The following is a 22,749-nucleotide window of genomic DNA, read 5'->3' on the forward strand; positions in this document are numbered from 1 at the left end:
TCTTGGCAAAGACTGCGCCGCCGGCGTTCGCATTCCCGTGTATAGAGGGGTGTGATGTCACACTGAAGCGACAAAGCTTTGACAGACAAACTCTGTAACAGAAGGCTTGCATTCAGTATCGGTTCGCCGCTGCGACGTGGCGACATCAGGTTTTGGATCGAGCTTTTGTCTCGTTTTTCTCTCGGCTATAGACGCGGATGTACGCTGTGGTTGACATCGCGAGACTATCGCCCGAAATCATGCAGATAAACAGTACAGAAGTCCTGAAGTGCAATAGAGGGCCCTGCATACAGAGTGATGCGCTGCCCATTGATACTCACGACGCCACGACTTACCATCAAACAAGACTTCTGTACTGGAAAGGAACATGTTGTCAGTTTCCTACAAAATTAACATTGCTCCACCAATCGTCCCTCTCCCCGGGGATCCTAGCCCCCGGCTTCGTCTGGTCTGCGTATCCGACCGCGACTCCGCAAAGTATATCCATATCCTCTGGAATGCCCAGTTCCTCCCGAATCTGTCGCGGGTAGCCCGCCACACTGACTTCGATGCAGTTGGAAACGCCACGCTCTTGCAACAACAAAAGCAACATCTGCAGATACAGCCCCACGGATAAGACATCGACCTTGGCAAGCGCACTATCCATCGCCACGATCAATCCGATGGGCGCATCAAAGAATGTATAATTCCTCTGCCGCGCAGTCTCCAGCTGTTCCCTGGCGTCTCGTGGGATGTTATACCCGTCTGGCCCGTAGATGGAACGCCCCATCGCGGAGCGATACTTTGAGTACTTGACCGGAATCGGGGCGATCTGTGGTGCTTCGTTGGCTTCGACAGCAGCTAGGAGGCTCTTCTCGAGGCGTTGCAGGGCAGCGCCCTCTACGACTGTTACACGCCACGGCTGCAGGTTTGATTTTGACGAAACATGCTGTGCGATCTCGAAGCATTCTTCCAGCAGCGGTCTGGGAACGGGATCAGGCTTGTAGGCCCGGGTGCTGTGGCGGGTGCGGGCCAGGCTGGTGAGTGTTTGTGTCGCTCCGGTCGTGGCCGATCCATCTGGTGCCATGGTGGTGAAGCTCGCGTTTGTGGTGAGCTTGCAGGCGATTTGTTTATACGAGGTGTGCACTTTGATCTGCCTGGGGTCATTCTTTCTATATACTCTCTAAAACTCATCAGCTTCGCGCGTGCAGACTCCGTCATCCAAGCGCATGTAATACTATGCAGCAGACAGTCGAGTGTCGTTAACGCAATGCTGTCTCTAAACCATACAGATCCCTTAGATCTGCTGCAGCAAGAACTCACAGTAAGCAAGTGTGCGACTTGCTAAGCAGGTCTAGCCAATCAGACCCCTCCAGAAACCGAAAAATCTAGCACCAGTGTCGGCCGAAGTGTAGATACACGTCTCGGCTATGCCAAAACGAAGCCAAAGATGGTGTCCACGAGGCCGTTGTGGTGACGTACGGCGAGAGTTTCCGCGAACTGCCTCGCTTCGGTCTCGTCCCTTACCAAGCCACAGAGGCACTGCCCAAGCTCTATCAGCTGGTAGCTGTAGCCGTTCCGGTTGAGCACCCAGGACGTTATTGATAGGCAATACATGCCCTCGGGGCCGTGTGCTGACTACTATGCAACGTCATATATTCTGCACACTGCATCAGCATTCTAATACTATCAAACGATCCCATCATTCATGAACATGCATTGAAAAATGGCAACTTCAACAAACGTCGAGTCGTCGTGAGAACGCGCCGGATTTCTGTCCCTTGCCCTGTGCTCATTGGCCTTCCTTGGAGAGCCGCGACGCGTCTATCCGCGGCAGTGCAAAAACCCGAGTATGTAGCACTGCAGGGCACAGTATTGCGTTTCAGGTGCAGCTGTTAAACGTCGATCTATATATATGCGGAGGGCTTGCGGGTCTGACAAGTCACTAAGCCACAGCTCCGCGACGCTGATTGGCCCCCTTTCCTTGCCGGAGATCTACAACGGCAGCATCCGAACGGGACTTGTGCTGGCCCTGCGTTCGCGCAACGACACATACCGACTGGGGCGTCTCGTTTGAGGCGTTATGCTCTTGCTTCGCCCTTTCAATGAATATGATTCTTGTCGCATGATCGAAATCAGGCGGTCGAAGTCCGGTGTCTGTTACCTCTGCTACTGCTGATCGCCCGTCTCCAAGTGTCTTGACATGCGGCAGACGACGTCGAAAACGTCACGCCAACGGAGATCGCACTTTGCACACGACCAGCATGCGACTGTTTGAAAAGTCCGATCAGCACGGGTCATTTACCTCGTGGACTATGCAGCGAATGAGGGTGGACCTGGTTTTCCCGATCGGTCGCGGGATTCTGCTCAGCCTCCCTTGGGCAAACCACCATCTGGTCTGAGCGGGTGATTGCAACAAGAGGGGCCGCGTTTGGAGTAGGACACCGCGACCCCAGGATTACCACGCGAGCGGAGTTTTGTGCATCGCCCGTTTTGCTTAAGTAGAAGCTTGCCCCTCTGGGATTTGTTGCTCATTTCTCGACTTCGACCACTCGTTCACTAGCCCGTTTAGTTTTCTTCTATCAATCGCTACGACAATTACTTCTCTACAACTTACCTAGCTAGACTCTTACTACGTTCTTAAAATGCGCACTACATCTCTTCTTCTCCCACTGGCCTTCGCCTTCTCCGCCACCGCCCTCAATCTCAACTTCGGCCCCGACACAGTTTGCGGCGACAACTCTGTTGACTGCAACAATGGCTTCTGCTGCAGCTCCGGCAACAAATGCGACACCTCGGGCACCATCACCACATGCGGCACCGATAACACGCCCGCGCTCCCCTACGGCGTCGGCAACCTCGCCTCAGCCGTAGAATCGCAAGCCAAGTCCGCGGCCTCGGGCCTCGCGTCCGCCATCAACGACATCCCTCTCTCGTCCCTCGCCGGCGAACTCGGGTCTTTCGCTACAGCTTTCCCGACGAGCCTTGCACAGGCGTTCTCGTCGATGCTGGCTGACGGCAATGTGCCGACTGATGCGGCGGGGTTGAGCAGCTTCATGGAGATGGTGCCGAGTGCGGCGAGGCCCGCGGCGTCCAGCGCGTTCAACGAGTTCAACAGCATTCTTGGAGGCGAACTGGCATCCAAGACAGGGAGTACCGGCAGCCCGCAGAACACCGAGGGGGCCGCGGTGCATGGAGCCAGCACGTTCGGGAGCACGGTGGTCGCGGTGGGGATGATCTGGGGCGCTGCGGCGGTAGGTGGCGCGATGTTGGTGTTGTAACAGATGGCACGATGGGTCTTGGGAAGACGAAGGTTGCTGCATTGCAAGGCGCGTGGTACTTTCACATTAAGAGACGTTGACGGGAACACATTCTACCACACCGCGGGCGCCACACGTTATATGGCGTTCCCACATTAGATTTCGTTTAATTTCATTCAACCTGCGTCGTCTTCCGACGGCTTCTCTCGCTTTCTGATGGCTTCTATCTGCTCCTGCTGTTTCTGTCGCGGTCACCTAACTTGTTGCTGCAGCACAGTGCTCGCCTTCACCTGCAATAGCCCCAAACAATGTAAGACCAAACGAGCTTTGTCTACTCCATCCTACCACTTCCGCTCCATCTAGCTCTGGACTCCCTCTTCCCCAGCACCGCAGAACCCGCTACAGACTCGCACGCATAGCTTCGCCCGCCCCGCCGCCAGCATGGTCGGCCGTCAGAACAGCAGTAAGTATCGTCTGCATGGATTCGGGACCGCTGGAGCTAGCTTCCGCCTGAAGCCAACAGTCAGCGAGAGCTTGCTCTTGACGGACACGTTGCGAGGCGAGGCAATCAAACGCGTGCTCGCTACCGTGGCTCAACGCGTTTCTACCATAGTTCAAGCTCACGAACCCACAGACTTTGTGCCGGTCGACCTCAACAGTGGCTTCGCCGATCCGGACCCCAGGTACGAGAATTGGACACCGCCAGCTGATCAAGTCCCGGTCGCTGGCAACGGCAAGGACTCCCGCTTCATCGAGGAGAACATGTGGGCGACAAAGCCTATGCGTCCGAAGCGTGCGACTCTTGGTGCCTACGCTACGGACTGGGAGGACAGGAGCGACGTGACGAAACCAAAGCCGAAGCTCGGCGGAACTGGAACCTGGGGTGACTTCGGTGTGAAGGAGGCTGCAGCGAGCCCGCCATGGGACGACAGAAGCGTTGACAACGGCTACGTCGAGGACTCGCCGGTCCCTCGGACTATGGAGGGGATGAATCAAGTCCTGCAGCAACGCGTCCGGGCCGCGAGGGCAAAGAGCACGGCAGCTTACGCCAACCGGTCTCCGTCAGCGGTCGCGAAAGATGTGTCTCCGTTAGCTGCCACACAGGATGTCCAGGCGGCTTCTTGTGGTACAAACACCGCGCCGAACGACACGGTCTCTCGTTCGTCCTACCACAAGCTCATTCCTCCCCACAAGAGGAAGCTCATGGCTGGACAGACGATCCCGGCTGTCTCACCTTCTCCCGAGCCAGCAAAGCTTTCCCAGGCGCAAAACCCAGACCTAGCAGCCCAGACCTCTCCAATGAAGGCTGCTGCCACCATCGAGGATGCCGAGGACGCATTAGTGCTGTTTCAGAAGCGGCTTGAGGATCAACAGAAGCAGAAGGAGAAAGAGAAGACTACGGTGTCGGGCAATCTCGTGGCCGCCAATGTCGCTCAGGCGGATCAGAACAAGAACGATCGTGAGATGGTGATCATCAACGGATTTCACCGGTCCGTTAATGCGGCACTGTCCGTGAAAACGGTCCAAGCGCGCCCTCCACCTGGCAATCGCTTTGTAGTTGCCACAAACCGGGACGGAAGGAGCGCATCCAGCACCACCCTAGTCAACGATGTCGAGACCGACGATGAAGCATTGGCAAGGAAGCTCCAGGCTACGGAATTCGGTATGCAAGACATCAGCAATGTATGCATTTCTCCTCGACATTAGTACTCGATTTACTGATGGGCGCAGGCTGTGAACATGATCGAGCAGGAGTTCAACCAATACAAGCTTCAGCACAAAACTACACTCTCGAAGCAAGATTTCAAGGGAGAAGATCTGTACAAGAAGCTCCACAAGGTTCAGGAGATCATCTGGAAGCAGGATATGATGAAGCTTCACCAGTTCGCAGAGTCGAAAGACTCTCTCTACCAAATGGACGAGGTGGAATTCCAGCGGTACTACAAAAAGGTCGTCTCAGCACATTTGGCGCAACGGGACGCTCGGCGTGGTCTGGTAGAGCACGTCGTGAAGATGCAGTCGGACAGGGACGCTAATAACTCCTACACCGTGGACGAGCTTCTAGCCATGGAGGCGGGAATTCTCAGGGCCGTATTCAACAAGATTTATTCTGCTCACAGACAAGATGCTTCAGCATTGAACATGAGCTTGGACTCGGAGTGCCGATTCTTCTTGACAGAAGATGACCTTGACGATATCGAGGAGGCCGGCGAGCAGGAGTTCGACAGTGACGGCTTCAGCCTGAGCAGCGACGAAGACGATGACGACGATGTGATCTTCTTCAAAGGCCACCGCCGTGGTTAGATCGAGTGAGATCTTTCCACATCCTTTGATGACATCGGCTATTGCTGTGTGGAGGCGCGGCTTCACCAACTTCGTATTGGCTTCATCTTGGCAAATTCATTTGGTAATGGACAATCACGTGCCAACGAAGTTCATGTGAGGATCTTTCAAGCAATGTTGAGTGGTTCAAGGATCTCGGTGTTTGGAGTTTGGTTTGGCTTTTTGGAACTGGTTGGTCGGCGTCCGCCGGCTTACAGTGCATTCGCTGTGGTTCTACTTGCACGAATCATGACACCATCAGTAATCGGTATCCACAGGCGGCAGTGGGCTTGGGATGCGGGAGATGCACTGAAAGGGTTTTTTCTCAGCCCGCCTCTCAACTGAATGCTCTCATGGTGATACAATAATGCTTTCTATTGGAGGTATAATCGAAAGTGCCGGAACTTCTGACAGATTCACTCTGCTCGTGCCAACAATATCTTCGTTCCATCGCTGCTCGTGTACATGTCACTCGCTCACAATCTTGCTTTCCTTTCCAAGCGTTGCAATTAGCGACAGGAATCGCACTTTGGACTATAGACTCACCGCTTCGGAAGGATGTGCTCGTGACACTGCGGAGAGAGGGGATGCATCGAGGAGTGCATGAGCCAGAGCCAGTCGGAGTATGGAGGCAGGTAATTTCACCACAAGGACAATTTCCGAGGATAGCATAGCGACGAGGCCGCGATAAGAGCGCATCGAAACATCGAGAGAGGAACAGACACAAGCATAAATGCAGGCCCAGATGTAGGCACAGACACGCCCTTGGAAGGTAACAGAAGGGCACGAAGGGACCTAAAGACACGCAGACTCGGCAGAACGCCGAGCGTGGTCAGACATAGTGCGGTACATGGATGTGGATGTGGACCAAGACGGGGGGCGGAGGAAGTGAGGGGTCAGTAGGATCGAGGCCGGGCTCAGTGCGGTGCGAAGGGAGGTGGGTTGGTGTTGTGGTGAGTTCGCCTGGTGGCGAAAGTTACGGCACTTGCACGTCTCCCGTTCGGAAAGAAAAGAAAGTGAAGGGACGCGGCAAGTGTGGAGGTGGGAATGAAGGGGGCTGCTGAGGCGTTGGCACGGAGGGTGAAGGGTGAGTGGAGGGAGCAGGAGAGGGAGAGGAGTTGGTTGCGGCTTGGCGGAGAAGGGGTGAGGGGATGAAGGTGTATTATGGTTGATCGGGAATGTATGGGTCTGCTTCGGGTTTTTGAACGTTGGCGGAGGGCGAGGAAGGGCTTGGGATGCTTTGGACATCTTTTATTTCCAGGTTAGGATCTGCCAAATACGGACGTTCCCTTATAGGTGCGAAATAATTCAGAGGCTCCCAGTTCGATGTCTCATAGTGAGGTACCCCTACCATGTAGACACTGAGGCTTCGCCATGGTATTTTCGCTTCTTGATGAGTCGGCCTCCGACCGTGCTACCTTCACGACTGGCTCGATGGCCTCGGACAGTGTGGACGGTCTTTCGTAATCACGTTCCTGAGGAGAAGGCTATTGTCAGCTTGAACTGGCGTGTGGTTCGGTGCGGGGAAGCGCATGGACGATCCGCGGGTGCGATGTGGGTCAAGCAGCGCGACCCGTCGTTCCTGCGCACGCACAATGCTCATCGTGAGGATTCCAGACCTTGACGTGCCGTGGTCTTTCAGAGCAATCATTTACAGATACAGCACAGAGTGATTGTGCCTGATTACACTTGGATCATTCTCCTAGAAGCCTTCCCCAGGACTGCTAAACTGGAGTGGGTGGAGCGTCCGCGCCAGTCGCCAATCACTGTTGAGACGGTCGAGGCGTGGTGTGCCTTTGATTTTCAATGTCTGCACTCTAAGGCTGCCGCCCCTAGATCACGCCGTCATTGTGGAGGCGGTCTACCCCCAAAAGCCCCCCATGACGAGCCGGCTTTAAGACTGAGCGACCGTACCAGGGTTGCGTCCTCAACCCGCAAGCATGTGCCTTTATTTTCTGCAAAGTTTCTGCACATGTCCTCTCCTCTCATACCACATGACTTCTGTTCCCGTTGTAACACACTGAACTCACAACTGCACGTCTGCACGCGTGCTACTAACAACATGTCACACACGCGACTTGAGAGCGGAGCCAGCACGGTGCCCACCACGCCGGAGACCGAGTCCAAGCCACAGGGACCCTTTGACCACATCGAGCATGTGAACACGGCGAGCTCGCAGAGTACGGCGCCTGGGCTTTTGAAAGTCGAGCTGGGCGGCGTCGAGGAATTGAACGAGATCAACGGATACGAGTACACTGCGTACAACTTCTCGATCGGCAAGAAGTGGTGGGTTCTCACAGTCGTTGCGCTATGCCAGACGAGCATGAACTTTGTACGCCTCTGTCCCGGGGTCGAAGTCTTGGGCCGCTGTCTAATATTCATAGAATGCGGCAATATATTCTAGTGCAGTGAAGCCGCTCAACGAGCACTATGGCATCACGCGAGCTCGTGATGGCATGGCCGGGTTCTTGATCACGTATGCATTCGGATGCGAGCTTTGGGCGCCGTGGTCGGAGGAGTTCGGTCGCTGGATCATCATGCAGCTCAGCTTGGGCTTGATCAACATCTGGCAGCCGCTCGCGGCCTGCAGCACCAGCTGGAATATGGTGCTGGCGTCTCGTGTGCTAGGCGGATTCTCGACGGCTGGTGGATCCGTGACATGTAAATGTGCCTTGATTCCAGCGGCAAGACCTGAGCTGATGGCGTGCAGTGGGCATGGTTGCTGATATGTTCGATCCCGAAGAGCAGCAGTATGCTGTGCTCTGGGCGTCATTTTGGTAAGTGCGATTCAACAGCAGTTCACGGTTGAGCAGGGGCCCTAACTCTACGCAGGTCCTGTCTTGGAAGCGTGATCGGTGGCATCTGCGGTGGCCCTGTCGAGCAGTACCTCAGCTGGCGCTGGAACTTCTACGTTCAGCTTACATTCGGAGTCATCGTCCAGCTTGTCCATTTCTTCACCGTGCCGGAAACACGCTCGACAGTCATGTTGGACAGGAAGGCAAAGAATATGCGCAAACAAAGCCACGTCAACGTGTACGGTCCGAATGGCGGCAAGTCGCTCAGGGAGCGTCTGTCATGGAAGGAGATCAAAAAGACGATGTGGCGTCCGTATCACAGTGAGTCGCATGCCGTGATCCGTATGCGCGTTTCTGATCGAATGCAGTGCTTCTCTTCGAGCCCATCGTGCTCTTCCTCTCGCTTCTCAGCGGCTTCAGCGACGCCTTGATCTTCTCTTTCCTCGAGTCGTACGGGATCGTGTTTGGGCAGTGGAATTTCGATGCCGTGCAGTTCAGCTTGGCTATGTTCGCCCTGCTCATCGGGTACTGTGTCGCGTACTTTTCCTTCTTCCCAGTCATTCGCCATCACAACAGAATGCGTAAGAATGGCGACCCAACGCTCACGCCAGAGAGCCGGTTGTGGTGGCTGTTGTTCCTCGCTCCCCTCCTGCCAATCGGGCTCTTCGGCTCGGCATTTGTCGTCACTGGGCCTCCGTTGCCATGGATCGCTCCGCTCATTTTCGCCGTCCTCATCGGGACCGCAAATATGGCGATCTACTACGCGACGATTGACTACATGGTAGCCGCATATGGAGGGAAATACGCCGCTTCAGCCACAGGAGGAAACGGCTTGTATGTATTAGTGTTCCGATGTGGACCAGATCCCTGCTAACGCCCTCCAGCTCGCGTGACCTGCTTGCTGGTCTTTGTGCCTTCTATACCGGCCCCATGTACAAGTCACTCGGCACGCAGAACTCGACTTTCCTTCTCTTTGGCGTCTCCTTTCTGGTCTGCATTCCGGTGTACATATTCTACTGGAAAGGTCCGCAGGTGCGTGGCCGCAGCAAGTGGGCAGAAAAGGTCAAGGTCGAGCAGGAAAAGATGGCCAGAGTGAGAGACGAGATCAAGGCGAGACGTCAGCAGCTGGCGTGAGAAGCAGCGGCTGGGTTTGCTTGATGGCGAGGCATCGGAGAAATGAGCGTGACAGACCGAGAGCATACGATGAAAGTAGGATGAGATGGCGCATACTGGAAAGGCATCAATAAACCCCTGTCGATTGAGGTTCAATGCCTGGACAGCTCGGGTAATCGCCCGGAGGAAATCTGTCGATTTAGGTCACGGTGTTCTGTGCAATTTGGAAGTCTGTAGAGGGAATAGAGCTTTTTGCATAGCTTTCTTGATGAACGATCTTTTCAAAATGTTGGCAATGCTGCTCTGCCGCGGTGTATCCGTACGGACGCAACCCGGCGCCAGCTGGACTGTCTTGCGATTGCGGCAGTGGAGTCAACAATTGCGAAGCTCAGTTGGTCGAGAGAACAGACGCAAGCGGGCTGAAGGAGGTACTTCGGGTACGTAGGTGAGGCTGACGGAGGTGCAATTGACCGCTCGCGGGCAGTCGCGTCCGTGACTAGCGCGAAGCCAAGTCACGCCGTACCTTTAATCTGGAACGATGCCAGACATCGCTCACACGTCCACGGCATCGCATTTGGCAGACATCCGGGGAACACGATGGCGTTCTTCGACACATCCCGGCTGTTGTCTGGATCCACGATACCTGTTCATCCAGGGAGGTCTCGATCTCTACGGACTCCGCGGTCGCTGTTGTCGCGTCTCTTGCTATGACGCAGCGGCCCACGTAATACTGTATCAATCTATCACTCTATCACTCTGCATCTTTTGATCCGGTGAAGAAGACTCGAGAAGCGCTCCCCGACAGCATCGCATTCTGAATGCCATTGCCGCATGAGGCTACAACGCGACTGTCGTGTCCAATCCGCAGCCAGATCGGAGGCTAGCTACTCCGCAACCTCGTCCATATCGGACAGCATGGCGATCAGCACCGCCGAAAGAAGAAATGCGAGATGCGTAGCGTGGGTTGACCGCAGAAATGCGTCGTTTTCCACCCTCTTGTGCCTTGCTAGTGCCGCCCACTACGTCATCTATCCTTGCAACCGCGTCTGCACCACTTTAGTGCGCGGGCCGCAGCCGCACCGATGCCACTCTGGGCAGTCAGCGGTCGCTCACCGCCAATAACGCTCTGCCAGCACATCGCTCCACATAATGGCTAACATAGAGTTCGGACATGAGTGGTGTTGCTGGGGTGCACACTGCCGAGACCTATAGGGAATAGCATCAGTCGGCGGTGTGGCGCCTCGAGGTGGTTTTTATATCGAATGCAGGGTACGCTTATCTTCTGTAGGACCGATTTCGAAGGCGAGGATCTCCTGTGAAGATGGGCGCTGCGGTAGGGACGGGCTCGTTGGGCTGAGGTGCAACGTCGCTAATCCATCGCAGAAGCCTATGGTCGATCCGGCCAACGTCGTGCAAGCGCTTGTCAACACCCTACTGGATGTCTTTGATGCGACCCGGGACCTGTACCAAACGCTCAAGTCGAAGCAGCGGAGGGACTATGAGCACAATCTGAGGTCACGTGGATACAGGAGGAGCCTCGACCATGTGGACGATGGCCCGGACGGCGAGGAAGAGATTATCATGGACAAAGCCGCGGTATTGAGAACCTTCGATGTCGGGCTTGATGAGGTTGGCACACAGTTTGCTGTGGGAGACGGTAAGGAAAATCCCACCATCACAGGATCATAGTCTGGACTCACCTGCACTGTATGATCTGCGGTGAAACAGGGGTTCAAAACTCATGTCCAGAGATGCGTCCTGCCAGATCACATGGGCTCATGCTGAGGAATCATAGTCATCTCGCAAGCTGGGCTACAGTCGCAAATCATCGTTCTGCAGTCAGCCATTATCACAACCTTCCTTTACGGGCCTACCTCTCCAGAGCCCATCTCACACCATCTAAAGACTTTACTAGCAGCTTCACGGGAAGCAGGGACCACAGCTGTCGATATACTGTCCGCCCAGCAGCAGCGACAACTCGCTGTGTTATCGCCAACCCCACGAGCGGGCAGGTCCCGCGCGGGAAGCATGAAAGCGCCTCCTTATCCCATGACTGCGACAAGCTCAGTATCGACCGCGCTGGTCAGATCGCGACAGGAGCCCCCCGATGAATACTCGCGCACTGTACATCCCGCAAAGACGACGATCCTCAGCAGACCTCCCGTCCCCAGAACCGACACCGAGTCTACCGCCTTCTCGGGTCCTACGTCTTACGGCACAGAGACGTCCCTGCATTCCAACTTCTGTCTCTACGCGCTCGATCTTCAACGACACGCCTCGCAGCCTCTCGCATCGACCATTAGTTCCGATCCCTCGCCGTACTGCCCGTACTGCAAGCGCTCTCTGCACCTCTCGCCGGGGCGATCCTGGGAGATTTTCAAGGACGACGGCGCCCGAGAGCGCTGTTTTCACGTGCAGAACCGATTCGTGGTGAAGTGCCATCGCGAGGGCGTTGACGGCGGGTACTCGTGTGTGGTGTGCGCGACGAGCGCAAGCCACGAGACGGTCTGCGGCGACGTGAACGCACTGGTGAAGCACGTGTGGCAGGACCACACCATTGGCGAGCTGAAGGCGGAACAGGATATTGTGGAGCTGGTGGAGAAGACGCCGGAGAGGAGGAGAGATAGCGTCATGGCGCCGCCTAACCACAGCCGGCGGAGCTTCAGTCTGGGCCCGAGTAGGAGTGGGAGGCGCAGGGTCGAGAGGGAGGTTGAGACGCTGGAGATTCGGGCGCCGCGGAGGGAGAGAGATGGGTGAGGTTTGTCTCGTCTGCACCGCGATGTTCGGTGCGATGTTCAAGGTTTACGGAACTCTTCTTTTCTCACGACATGAATGTACTATTAGCAGCCTTCCCACCCAATGACCGCATCCCTCCTATGCTCCCTCTTTCTTCTTCACTGCCCCCACTTCTTGCGCACCCGCCAGCATCTCATCGTTTTGTCTGCCCACCCAGCAGTTCTCCCACATGGCAACGCGCCTGTCTCGCGCGTAAGCACCCCCGACAGCCGCGCAGCCGTAAGCCTGCATCCGCGCGCGCGCCGCATCACCACATGGTGCGATCCTTCGCCTGCAGCCCAAAACGGACAATGCTAGCACGCTGCATTCGACGCCCGCCAGCTGCATTACTCGAACGAGCAGTTTGGTGGTTTGGCTCGGGGTTGCGCTGCGAGGGCGCGGGATGTACCGTGGCGTCGTGCTCAAGAGGCTGTTTGCGGCATGTGGTTAGCGCCGTGTGACCGATGCCTAGATTGGGCATGGTGCGGGCGATGTTGGGAAGGGGAACGCGAGGATGGAGGGGACGCGGAGTGTGATTCTTGAAATTGGTTTTCTTTGTGTGCGAGATCTGTGGGCCGTCTGTAGCGGTGCGGTGCTGGGAGGTCCCTATTCTCCGCGGTGCTTTGATGCTCCTGCGTTGACTTGGGCTGGGGAAGCGCGAGCGCGATGGGTCGGAAAACGTGTGCGGTCTGGCTCACGAATTTGCAAGTGGCTTGCGCGTAGATTTACTCGAAAGCGGCAATGCTTGTTATAGCCTGGGGCCCGGCTGACTGGGGCCAGACTCGGGACCCCACGATCGATGCGGTTACCTGAGGCTGCAGGGCCATAGGGCTGGAGCGCCACATTTTTACACACGTCAAATTCTCACCAGTGCTCCATACCTCTCCAGGAATGCCCCGACACACCGTACAAATCTCTCCAGCTCCTGCCACGGCGTCTCCAAAACAAGCGCAATACTTCCTCGCTGCGTAATCCAAAACCCCTCCTCCATCATCTCGAACCAGAAAAGCTCTCGTAGCTCCACATCTTCATTCCTGTCCTTGTAACTCTTCAAGTCCTTTCTTCCATCTTCCAGAAAGTGAATGCCCATTATGGTGCCGAGGCCTGTGACAGTCATTTTCGTGCCCTGACTCAGTTCCTGAAGAGCAGAGCGCAGCTTGTCGCCCATGGTATTGAAGTCTTGCGCCACGGCAGGCGTGTAGATCTGCGATAGGCCAGTATACCCAGCCACCATGGCGAGGGTGTTGTTGTTGAACGTGCCAGAGTGCGAGAGGGCATTGCCGTCACGGGGATCTACACATAGCTCCATCAGCACTTGCCCCATCGCCCCGATCACCAGCCCGGGAGACAAAAAAACTCACCATACACTCGCATAATATCTTCTCTTCCCCCAAATGCCCCAAACGCCACGCCACCCCCAACCCACTTCCCCAACGTCGTGATATCAGGCTCCAGCCCCTCGAGCTCCGCCAACCCCCCGCCGGAAAGCCTACTCGTTTGCACTTCATCGAGGATGAACACCGCGCCAACCGCCCGCGCGCTCGCCTGCACCTGGTGCAGAAACGCGTGGCTGCCCACTATACACGGCCCGCGGCCCTGCATGCCCTCGACCAGCACCGCTGCCACATCCCCGCTGCCCTCGATCTTAGCCTTTGCGTCGGCAGGGTCGTTGAACGTCGCTACCACCCAGTCCTCTTTATCGACGCAATTCTCCGCCGGCGCGTCTTCAGGAAAGGAGAAACACCCGCCATGGTAACCACCCCCGAAGACGACGACTTTCCGCCGCCCGGTGAACGCGCGTGCGCCGGCGAGCGCGTGCAGCGTTGCTTCGGTGCCGGAGTTGGTGAAGCGCACGCGGGATAGGCGGAAGCGGGCGCAGAGGAGGGCGGCGTGACGGGCTTCGAGGGATGTGGTGCCGCCGAGGTTGAGGCCGATATCTTGGATAGTAGAGATAAGGGCGGATGCGAGGACGGGGTGCGAGTGGCCGTAGAGGGCGGCGGTCATTTCGCCTACGAAATCGGTATAGCTTGTATGTGGTGTTAACGGTGGGCGGAACAGAGGAGATGAATCAAGGGGAGCTGTACGTGTGCCCGTCCTCAGATGTGACTCTGTAACCTTCGCCTTTCTTGAGAAATACGGGAAATGGCGCGGTGTGGAGGAGGCTGCGGGTGTTGCCGCCTGGGAGACTCTTGATCGCTTCGTTGTGCAGGGCCAAGCTTGTGGTGTTTCTTTCTACAAAGCGGGTCTTTGCTGCTGAGAGCGCTGCTTCAACGGTAACGTGGCTGGCTTTGGTGGTGGACATGTCCGCGATTGTGCTTGCAGCAGGAGATAACACAAGGGAGGGAGCCATGCTAGATCGTTGAAGGTGATCCCATTCAGAATGTGGCGATCTTGTTTCCGTTAGATGCTTGGAAATATATGCCAGACATATAGCATTCGGTCCCTGAAAGCGAGCATCCAAGATCTGGAATCTTTGGCTCAATACGATAGAGTGCGTCCCCTCATGAAACGCGAGTTGCGGGGCAATCAAGTCAGGTACTACTCTGTAGGTTTTCCGAAGGGCTTTTCCGGCTGTGCATACGTGTAGCGCGCCGTTTCATTCGCTGTCGCTCAGCAAGCGGATATCGCCGACGGCATCTCGTATCCATCGCCGAGGCCCTCAAATACTTTGCAAAGTTTCAATTGATACGGAAACCACTCGTTGTATTGTCCATTCGTAGGAGGCGGGAATTGATCAAAGGCCGCAATAGACCAAGCCCTGGAGGGTGTGACAGCTGTTGAGGGCATGTGATGAGTCATCCAACGATCACGATAGGACACCCCGGCGCCCGCATCTCAATGGCGATACCTGGGTACGGCTTCTCAGTCTTATGGGACGCGATGCTCTCCAGAGGGACGATTTTCTACGGGAATCGCTGTGCACACATACGGCAGAAGTCTTTCTAGACTCTCGGAAAGTCACCATCCTTTATGATATTTGCCTCTTCTTTCGTGATACCATAAGGAGTAATATATTAAGTTGACCTGGGGAGATGCTTTTTCTTCTCAGCCCTTCTCTATGCAAACTAGAGTATGAATAGTTGGCGTTCACAGACGTTATCGTGAAGGTGGACTTCTGTCCGTTATTGACGTGCATCATTCACACTTTCGTGAAGGACATGTAGTTTCACTAGCAATCATAATCTTGCGCAGGGCCTAGATATCACATTCCAACCATATCACTTACTACTACAGCCCAGCCATGCCCTCAGACCCTAGCCCGTCCTCGTCATCGATTGAGCCGGAAGAACTCTCCAGCCTCAGCGAATCCACAATATCCACTCCGGACACCTCCAGATACCTTAAAGCCTGGGTTTGCGGCCATACGCTGCACCCGTGCATGACGGGAAGCTGTGACCTCTGTCCCCCATGCCGAACAGAGCAGGGCCTCGTGCGGCTTTCCAGCATGGCTAATAACCTGAAGAGCAAGGACGTACCAGACCCGTACGCAGAGCCGTTTCTGTCTGATCGAATTCTAGGGTATGCATTGAGATGGTACTATGCAGAGCGCTTGATATTCCAGCACCACATCAAGCGCCTCGAGATCTTGGCGGATAGAGAGAGAAGGTGGGAGGTTGAGCATCCCGATGTGCTCAAAGGGCTTGGGTATACCGATGCGAGAACAGCCTTGGTAACCGATTGGACGGGGATGCCTCTGGTAGATTGGCAGGAGTCAGATGTTGGTATGCTACTGTATATGCGTGCGCGGACCGAACGGACAAAGCGCGCTAGATTCGCCGACGATGTGGTTGAGCAGCCGGTCCGTTACAAGGATTGCTTCGCTCGCTCGCATTGGAGGTATACCGCTAGGCGATCGAGTGCAACGGATGGTGAACAGTGGTTAGATACCCCGTTTTGGAAGACGCGGCATGGGACGCCCGAAGGCGATTGTGCACTTGACGAAATGTGGGAAAAGACCAAAGATCCGGACGAGGACGAATTGCTGCTGTCAGAGGACATCGAAGAACACGGTAGGTTACTGCTCGCTTGGCTAGAAATCTATAAACCGGGAGAGGTATATGTAGGTACGTATGTTCTACAGGATGACTCACTAATTCGGTCAGAGGAGAGCGACAAGCCCTTGCCAATCGCAAGGGAAGTTGCAGCTATATCTAAAGCTCAGATTCTAACCCCAAACCTATCCGGTTCTTCCGACACAATTGGGGTTATTATCCAAACAATGGATGGTACTACAAGTCGGCTCCATCAGATGAAATCTCAACCGAGGGTATAAAGGATCAAGTCTTAGCTTCCAACGGGCAGTTTCGCCGAATTAAGAGACGCTCGGTCCAGTCAAGACCATGGCCACGTACTCGACATGGAGAGGAGCAGACTATGAGCGGGGCCCGCTGGAAGAGAAGATCCAGACAAAAGAAAGAGGATGCAGCTCAAGGTGAGAGAGGGTTGAGTTGGCGCTGGTGTGGTGTGATGCAGTAATCTAGCCAATAGAAGGTATCTCAAGAATGTGTCGAAGTGGTTGCTCGTTTCTGCTGTATTCGTGCCTTCCATGTACATCGACCGATCACAAGAGTTGAGGCTTAGTCTGCATTGGTAATACAGACGCCATTGACACCCGCACTTCGGTTTCGCTGCGGCAGGCCTTGGTCTTCCGGTGACGGTTTTTTCCATGTCATGTGAAGTGCTCTCGACGCATGCAGTTTACTGCCTAGCATGGCAGTCGACGCGTGGTACGTGCACCTGGTTCCAGTGAAGGAGCTAACCCGCACCTTCTATAAAACTCCCCCGGGCAATCGCTACCGCATATCTCTTACCCCGACCCCAGGTGAATCAGCCCAATCAACCAACGACTATGGCCGCCGACGCCAGGGGCACAAAGATCCACGTCACCTCACATAATATCGCATTCTTAGTCTTCGGCCGGAGGATCTACTCCGAATACCTCGACTTTCAGAAGTCAATCGCACTTTCTCACGACAGCTGTGTATACAGGTCGGAGAAAGATTGGATTGCAGCCCGCGACACTGTACAACTCGTACCTCTTGGGCATCTTCCGCATATTCGAGCCTACAAGGCGTTCATGTACTGGCTCCATGAGACCGGCAAGCTGTACAGGGTCCACGAGTCATCCGCTACCTCGCTCACTATCGCTAAGCGCTGTGGGCATGCCTTACATCCGGCAGTCGCGTCCGCCGAGATCGAGAGCACGGCATGCCCGATGTGTACAATCAGACATGCTACTACGGCTTTGTCCATGGCGTGGAGCACCTGGGAGAGCTTGGGCGCTCCTGATCGGCGCCCACCGTTCGATGAAGGAACACCCTCAGCCGAGCTCTACTACATGGTCAAATACATTTGGCGCTTCGAAAAGAAACGATGGCTGAGTCTCGTTCGACACCACGAGGAGCTGGAAAAAAGTGTGGCCGCGTGGGAGGAGAAGGAAACGCGAAATGCACACAAGAGCTCGATGTACACGATTGACGAGCTGAGGGAGGCGAAATCGGTAGGGGAAGCTCTCAAGTTTGCGCGAGCAAACGACCCGCATCACGCGGAAGACGCCGAGCTAACTTTCGTACCACATCCGCCCTTGAATCGTCGCACACCCTTCCGACCATACCGAACCGAATCGACTGCACAAGAAAATTTTCTTGGGCCACTGGACGAGCAAAGCGTGACATCGCAATTGTTTCGCACGAGCGAGCCGCCGTCACCGCCACAGTCCCCACCGCATTCGAAACTTGCTCATACACAATCGGCATCATCCCGCCGCGATTCGTCTTCGTCGTATCCTTCACTAGTCTTGTCGCCCCTTCGTAGTCCGATTCAGGTGAAGAAGGCAGTCAAATTCGCTGTCGATGTGGTGGAACATGAGGCACGAAACGGGTTCGCATTCAAGCGAACCTCTGTGTCCTATAGCCCAGGACGCCATGCATCTCCTTCTAAGGTCGGATGGGCAGACACGAGTTTCTCGACCCAGAGGAACTTCCGGTATGACGACGAGTCGACCGACCTAGAACTAGAGCTTCAACGACTTGAAGCCTTCTTCCGTCGCTCCAGGGAAGATACCGATTCTACCTTAGACGACGATGTTGTCGGTGATAACGAGAGCGACACTGACTCGGAAAACGGAAGCGATACCGATACTGATCCTGACGTGGAAGAAGACGACTTTGAGGATAATTTGGCAGAGGCCATTATGCAATCCTTCAATGTCGATATGGACTCGGCTGATGGAATCGGTGACATGACAGAGGCTAAACTCGAAGCGGGACGGAGCAACAGCGTAGCACCGTCTGGGCTGAACGTGCAAATGCTGGACTCGTTGAGGGGTCTATCAGATGCAGAGCTGAAGTCTCTCCTATCCACGAGCGGTCTTTCCCACATCCCAAGGACAGCCGGTCAGGTCCCCATATGACGGAGGACGCTCGGCCATCGGGCGGTTCTGAGCTTCATATAATTTCAGCAGATGCTGGCTTAGACGGAGGCGAGGGAGCGAGACGTAGCGTGCAGCCTGAAGCTACAGCCAATCATGACTCCACGGAAGACAATGCAGTCCCTGCATCAGACGCAGCCCAGCATCTCTCCGAGATGATGTGGTCCCTGGATGCTCGCTCTGTCTCTGTTCCCAGGGTCACCGAGTCAGCCATTGACATTGGGAATCAGGAACGAGAATTTTTTCCTTCTCCACAGTGAGTCACCCCCTCCTTTTTGCCGATGTTGGGCATGTTAACAACTTCACAGTAGCACCACACTCGGTCGTCACCTCTGTACTCCGACTGACTCTGAAGAGAGCGACAATGCGTCCCCAAAGCCGGCCAAGAGGAACAAGACTGTTCCCGATGTCGGAGACTAGGTGGCGGCGGTCTGGTAGGGCTAGGATGGACAGACAAGAGATCTTAAGCTACCTCTCCGATCACCGATGGCATTGGCATCGTCGCTCGCCAGGTTTGCGTTCAAGCGCCGTGAGTAGAAGTTTTGAATAGGTAAACGTAGTGTTTTCGCTCTTGGTGTGAGCGTGTCTCAGAATCTATTTTACTAGGTGATGCAGACTCCTCGCGGATAGATGGCTAATATCAGCAGAGGAGATGAACGCCTAGTGTTTGATCATGAAGCGGAGGAAGGAGCAAGTGCGCTCGTTAATGGAGAGGCTAGCGCCGTGCACGGGTGCTGCGATAACCGTTGATCGGCGGACCCTGAGATCGTGGTGAGTCTGATGTCATCCCGAAGACTTCATGTGGTTCTATGATCCATGGTATCTTCTTTTCTTTTCGCAAAATGCGTTTTTCTGTGTCTGAGGAAGTTACAGGGAACAAGTAGGAATGGCGTGCCGACTTTTCAACGGACGGGGTTGGACGGGAATATACCTTCGCGTTAGGACCAGTCATAACTCATGGTACTATCGTCACCCAGGTAAGCTATGGATGGATTACTTCGTCTCGGGGGTTTGCCTTCTGTTGTCTCCAGGATGCCATATTCTCGCTTCAATCAAATTCTGACAAGCCAGAGTTCAGGCCAGTGGTTAGGAGATAGATTTTGCTTCTCTCCGGCTCCGGTTCCGGTTCCGATTCCGATTCCGGTTTGGCATGTGGTTGAGCATCTCTATCCTTACCATCGTGGACGATATACGAGTTTATGGTTGCAGACGACTAATTGTGAAATAGATGATTTGAAGATAATGTTGTTTGTGTGGAAATTGGACAATGTGGATGTTAGATCAGAGTAGGATGTTATTTGCGGAAACAAGTGCGAGACGTGAGTCACTTCATCCCGGCATTACTCATTGGTAGTTTTACGGATACCAAACTGTGACATGCGGTGCAACGAATCGGTGTTGTTCAGTATTCGATCCTCGAATTGCTCCGCGGAGCATCAGTCCACTGCACTAAAGGCAAGATTGTATGCGTCCAGAGGTCTATTCTCTTTCATTACACGGGTAACAAAGGTGGCCTTCAGCCCCAATGCCTTTTGCAAAGTTACACCAGGAATCAATTCCGACGATAGATGCTCGGAGTAAAGCACCTCATTTTCGCGGATCATCGCAAAATCCCAATTACCTCTTGGGGGTTGGCGCCATATCATCTCATCATAGGGCGTGCACTGACCTCGGCACCATCTTATCCCCGCAATCCCAAGGATGCCGGCTTTCTAACCGCCAATGACCCACACGCTTTTCCGAAAGTCATAAAAGTCGCGCCGGCCTCGCGATGTCAGTTTCTCGAAATCCCGGTCATCCTCTTCTCGTCTCAAGTTCCTGGGTGTTCTGCATGGCTCTTTCGTCCTGACTTCTTCACCGCTGCACTGGTACCGCATCGCCTTGGGGGTTTTGTATGACGAGGGACGGAATTGATTCCGGTTTTATTCCCGCTGGCTGCTAGTATACCGTACAATAGTATAGCCACCTTTTCGCTGCAAAATTGGGATTACAGTCTCAAGGCTTAAGGTCTCAGTTGCAGGGAAACCAGGGCGATGTCAGCTTCTGCAGTCCAAGAGAAGAGGCAGTTGGGGGACTCGTCAATTCAACCGCACTCAAATGCGTCATCGGAAGGCTGGCACGACGAAGAGAAGGGCCAAGACGACACACGGCAAAACTCAGTTGCACTAGATTCACACGATGCACACGATCTCGAAACCATAGAAACACGGTCATTAGCGGGCTCCCAACTGCCGCCACCACCTGATGGCGGTCTTCATGCGTGGCTGAAAGTGTTCGGTGGATTTTTGGTCTACATCAACATCTGGTGCGATTGTCCAGACCCAGCTCTGTCCTCGTTCTAACATATATATATATATAGGGGTTTCACACTTGCTTACGGCACTTTCCAGTCCTACTACACCTTCACTCTACTCCCAGACCAGTCGCCATCATCGATATCATGGATCGGAACCGTCCAAGGCTGGCTTCTCATTGTAGTCGGGGTCTTGTCAGGCCCGCTCTTCGATCTTGGCTACTTTAGGTCCGTGTTCGCACCCGATCGATATCCAAGCGTACTCATTCAAATGATTTAGGTCTATGTTGTACATCGGCAACTTCCTCATCGTATTCGGCATCATGATGCTTAGTCTTTGCAAGACTTACTGGCAGGTATTCCTTGCGCAGGGTATCTGCATGGGACTAGGGGCTGGCCTCTTATACATCCCGAGTCTTGCGCTGGTAGGTATCTGGTTCGAGAAAAAGAGAGCGGTGGCCTTGGGTATCGTAATGAGTGGGATCGCTGTTGGTAAGTCACTTCTTTCACCGAACCTTGGACAATCTCGTTACTAACTCATACAGGCGGAGTAATCTACATTATCATGTTTGACAAACTAATCCACCGCGCGGGTTTCCCCTGGACCATCCGCGCGATCGGCTTCGTCGCCCTCGCCTGCGCTCTTCTCTCCTTCCCCGCGCTCCTCTCCGGCTCCTCCATCCTCGCGCGCCCCCGCAAACGCCGCGCTCTCTTCGACGCCTCCGCCGTCAAAGACAAGCTGTTTCTGCTCTTCACGGCGTGTACCTTCTGCAACTTCCTCGGCTACATTGTGCCGTACTTTTACATTCCTACGTTCGCGCAGGAAAAACTGGGGTCCAGTTCCAGCGTGTCGCTGTACATGCTCATTGGCGCTTTGGCGGGAAGTTTCTTCGGACGTATCGGGAGCGGAGTGATGGCGCATTACGTTGGGAGTATTGTGACGTGGGGGTTATGTGCGCTGTCCAGTGGGATTCTAGCGCTTTGCTGGATTAGTATTGAGACGGAGGCCTCTTTCATCGCGTTCAGTGTGTTCTGGGGTAAGTGCACATATTTCAAATTCATTGAATGTTTGCTGATTCTCTCTAGGGTTTCTGTCAGCTGCGCTCGTGACGCTTCCTTCCGCTGCGTTCGCAAACATCTGCCCAGATATGTCGAGGCTAGGGACCCGCCTCGGCATGTCGTGGAGCGTCTCTAGCATAGCTACATTGATCGGATCGCCGATAGCGGGTGCGTTACTCAAGACGAAAGCGAATGGCGAAACGAATTTTCTGGGGCCACAGCTTTGGTCTGGGATATGTCTTTTGGTCGGGTCTGCGTGCTTAGTGGTACTGTGGGCTGTTACCAAGAAGACGATGAATACTGGGTGGAGGATCTAGCATTCAATTGAGCGGGGCCGATTGCAAGAACATGATGAATTGGCTTCTTGAACTTCCTCTCCGGCATCCCCAGGGTGTACTTAAGATTGCACGTGACAACCTTGCGCCCGCTGGCGGCAAGCTTTGCCTATTCCGGAACGTCTTGCCCAACCCTTACTACTGCGATGAGCCAAACAGGAAATGAACTCGACGCTATCATAGAGGCAGACGCAGACGAGAGAAATTATACGCATAAGTCACTATCGATCTCCCAGTGTGCAACCTTCAACCGGGTTTTCGTACCGCAAGCCTGACAGAGTGGGGCATCGGCTTGCGGATCATCACCAGAATTCACAGTCGGGTGCCGGGACAAGTTCAATCCGGGTCGAATTCTATGGTGGATTTACATTTTCGCAGAGACGTGCTT

At 54.6% G+C, this 22,749-nt stretch overlaps 8 protein-coding genes across 8 annotated transcripts; 6 read left to right on the top strand and 2 right to left on the bottom strand.

Moving 5' to 3' along the window:
• Positions 1 to 280: 280 nt before the first annotated feature.
• Positions 281 to 1,140, bottom strand: CC84DRAFT_1162946 (nitroreductase). Its single transcript, XM_018178132.1, has one exon. The coding sequence runs from the start codon at positions 1,064 to 1,066 to the stop codon at positions 374 to 376; it is 693 nt and encodes a 230-aa protein (XP_018036952.1). The 5' UTR covers positions 1,067 to 1,140; the 3' UTR covers positions 281 to 373.
• A 1,226-nt stretch (positions 1,141 to 2,366) lies between these two features.
• Positions 2,367 to 3,610, top strand: CC84DRAFT_609086 (uncharacterized protein). Its single transcript, XM_018186871.1, has one exon. It carries the CDS (start codon positions 2,625 to 2,627, stop codon positions 3,258 to 3,260), a length of 636 nt encoding a protein of 211 aa, XP_018036953.1. The 5' UTR covers positions 2,367 to 2,624; the 3' UTR covers positions 3,261 to 3,610.
• Positions 3,611 to 3,680: 70 nt separating this feature from the next.
• Positions 3,681 to 5,574, top strand: CC84DRAFT_1257898 (uncharacterized protein; the record flags this gene model as incomplete). Its single annotated transcript, XM_018184776.1, has 2 exons — positions 3,681 to 4,922; positions 4,971 to 5,574. 2 exons carry the CDS (start codon positions 3,681 to 3,683, stop codon positions 5,541 to 5,543), a joined length of 1,815 nt encoding a protein of 604 aa, XP_018036954.1. The 3' UTR covers positions 5,544 to 5,574.
• A 2,049-nt stretch (positions 5,575 to 7,623) lies between these two features.
• Positions 7,624 to 9,490, top strand: CC84DRAFT_1185814 (MFS general substrate transporter; the record flags this gene model as incomplete). The annotated part of the gene is made up of 7 exons (XM_018180824.1): positions 7,624 to 7,719; positions 7,786 to 7,893; positions 7,946 to 8,222; positions 8,272 to 8,338; positions 8,394 to 8,677; positions 8,725 to 9,190; positions 9,241 to 9,490. The coding sequence occupies 7 exons, from the start codon at positions 7,624 to 7,626 to the stop codon at positions 9,488 to 9,490; spliced, it is 1,548 nt and encodes a 515-aa protein (XP_018036955.1).
• Positions 9,491 to 10,763: 1,273 nt separating this feature from the next.
• CC84DRAFT_609188 (uncharacterized protein) lies at positions 10,764 to 12,285 on the top strand. Its single transcript, XM_018186872.1, has 3 exons — positions 10,764 to 10,802; positions 10,856 to 11,126; positions 11,265 to 12,285. Exons 1-3 carry the CDS (start codon positions 10,791 to 10,793, stop codon positions 12,224 to 12,226), a joined length of 1,245 nt encoding a protein of 414 aa, XP_018036956.1. The 5' UTR covers positions 10,764 to 10,790; the 3' UTR covers positions 12,227 to 12,285.
• A 667-nt stretch (positions 12,286 to 12,952) lies between these two features.
• CC84DRAFT_1162951 (PLP-dependent transferase) lies at positions 12,953 to 14,772 on the bottom strand. Its single transcript, XM_018178133.1, has 3 exons — positions 14,329 to 14,772; positions 13,606 to 14,270; positions 12,953 to 13,537 (listed from the first exon to the last, which is right to left on the bottom strand). Exons 1-3 carry the CDS (start codon positions 14,592 to 14,594, stop codon positions 13,101 to 13,103), a joined length of 1,368 nt encoding a protein of 455 aa, XP_018036957.1. The 5' UTR covers positions 14,595 to 14,772; the 3' UTR covers positions 12,953 to 13,100.
• Positions 14,773 to 17,061: 2,289 nt separating this feature from the next.
• Positions 17,062 to 18,891, top strand: CC84DRAFT_1162953 (uncharacterized protein). The gene has a single exon (XM_018178134.1). The coding sequence runs from the start codon at positions 17,094 to 17,096 to the stop codon at positions 18,654 to 18,656; it is 1,563 nt and encodes a 520-aa protein (XP_018036958.1). The 5' UTR covers positions 17,062 to 17,093; the 3' UTR covers positions 18,657 to 18,891.
• A 1,509-nt stretch (positions 18,892 to 20,400) lies between these two features.
• On the top strand, positions 20,401 to 22,408 carry CC84DRAFT_1142510 (MFS monocarboxylate transporter-like protein). Its single transcript, XM_018176371.1, has 5 exons — positions 20,401 to 20,979; positions 21,034 to 21,195; positions 21,248 to 21,459; positions 21,513 to 22,004; positions 22,054 to 22,408. Exons 1-5 carry the CDS (start codon positions 20,708 to 20,710, stop codon positions 22,341 to 22,343), a joined length of 1,428 nt encoding a protein of 475 aa, XP_018036959.1. The 5' UTR covers positions 20,401 to 20,707; the 3' UTR covers positions 22,344 to 22,408.
• The last annotated feature ends 341 nt before the right edge of the window (positions 22,409 to 22,749 follow it).

The sequence above is a fragment of the Paraphaeosphaeria sporulosa genome, assembly GCF_001642045.1.
Source record: "Paraphaeosphaeria sporulosa strain AP3s5-JAC2a unplaced genomic scaffold CC84scaffold_4, whole genome shotgun sequence".
NCBI classification, from domain to species: Eukaryota; Fungi; Ascomycota; class Dothideomycetes; order Pleosporales; family Didymosphaeriaceae; genus Paraphaeosphaeria; species Paraphaeosphaeria sporulosa.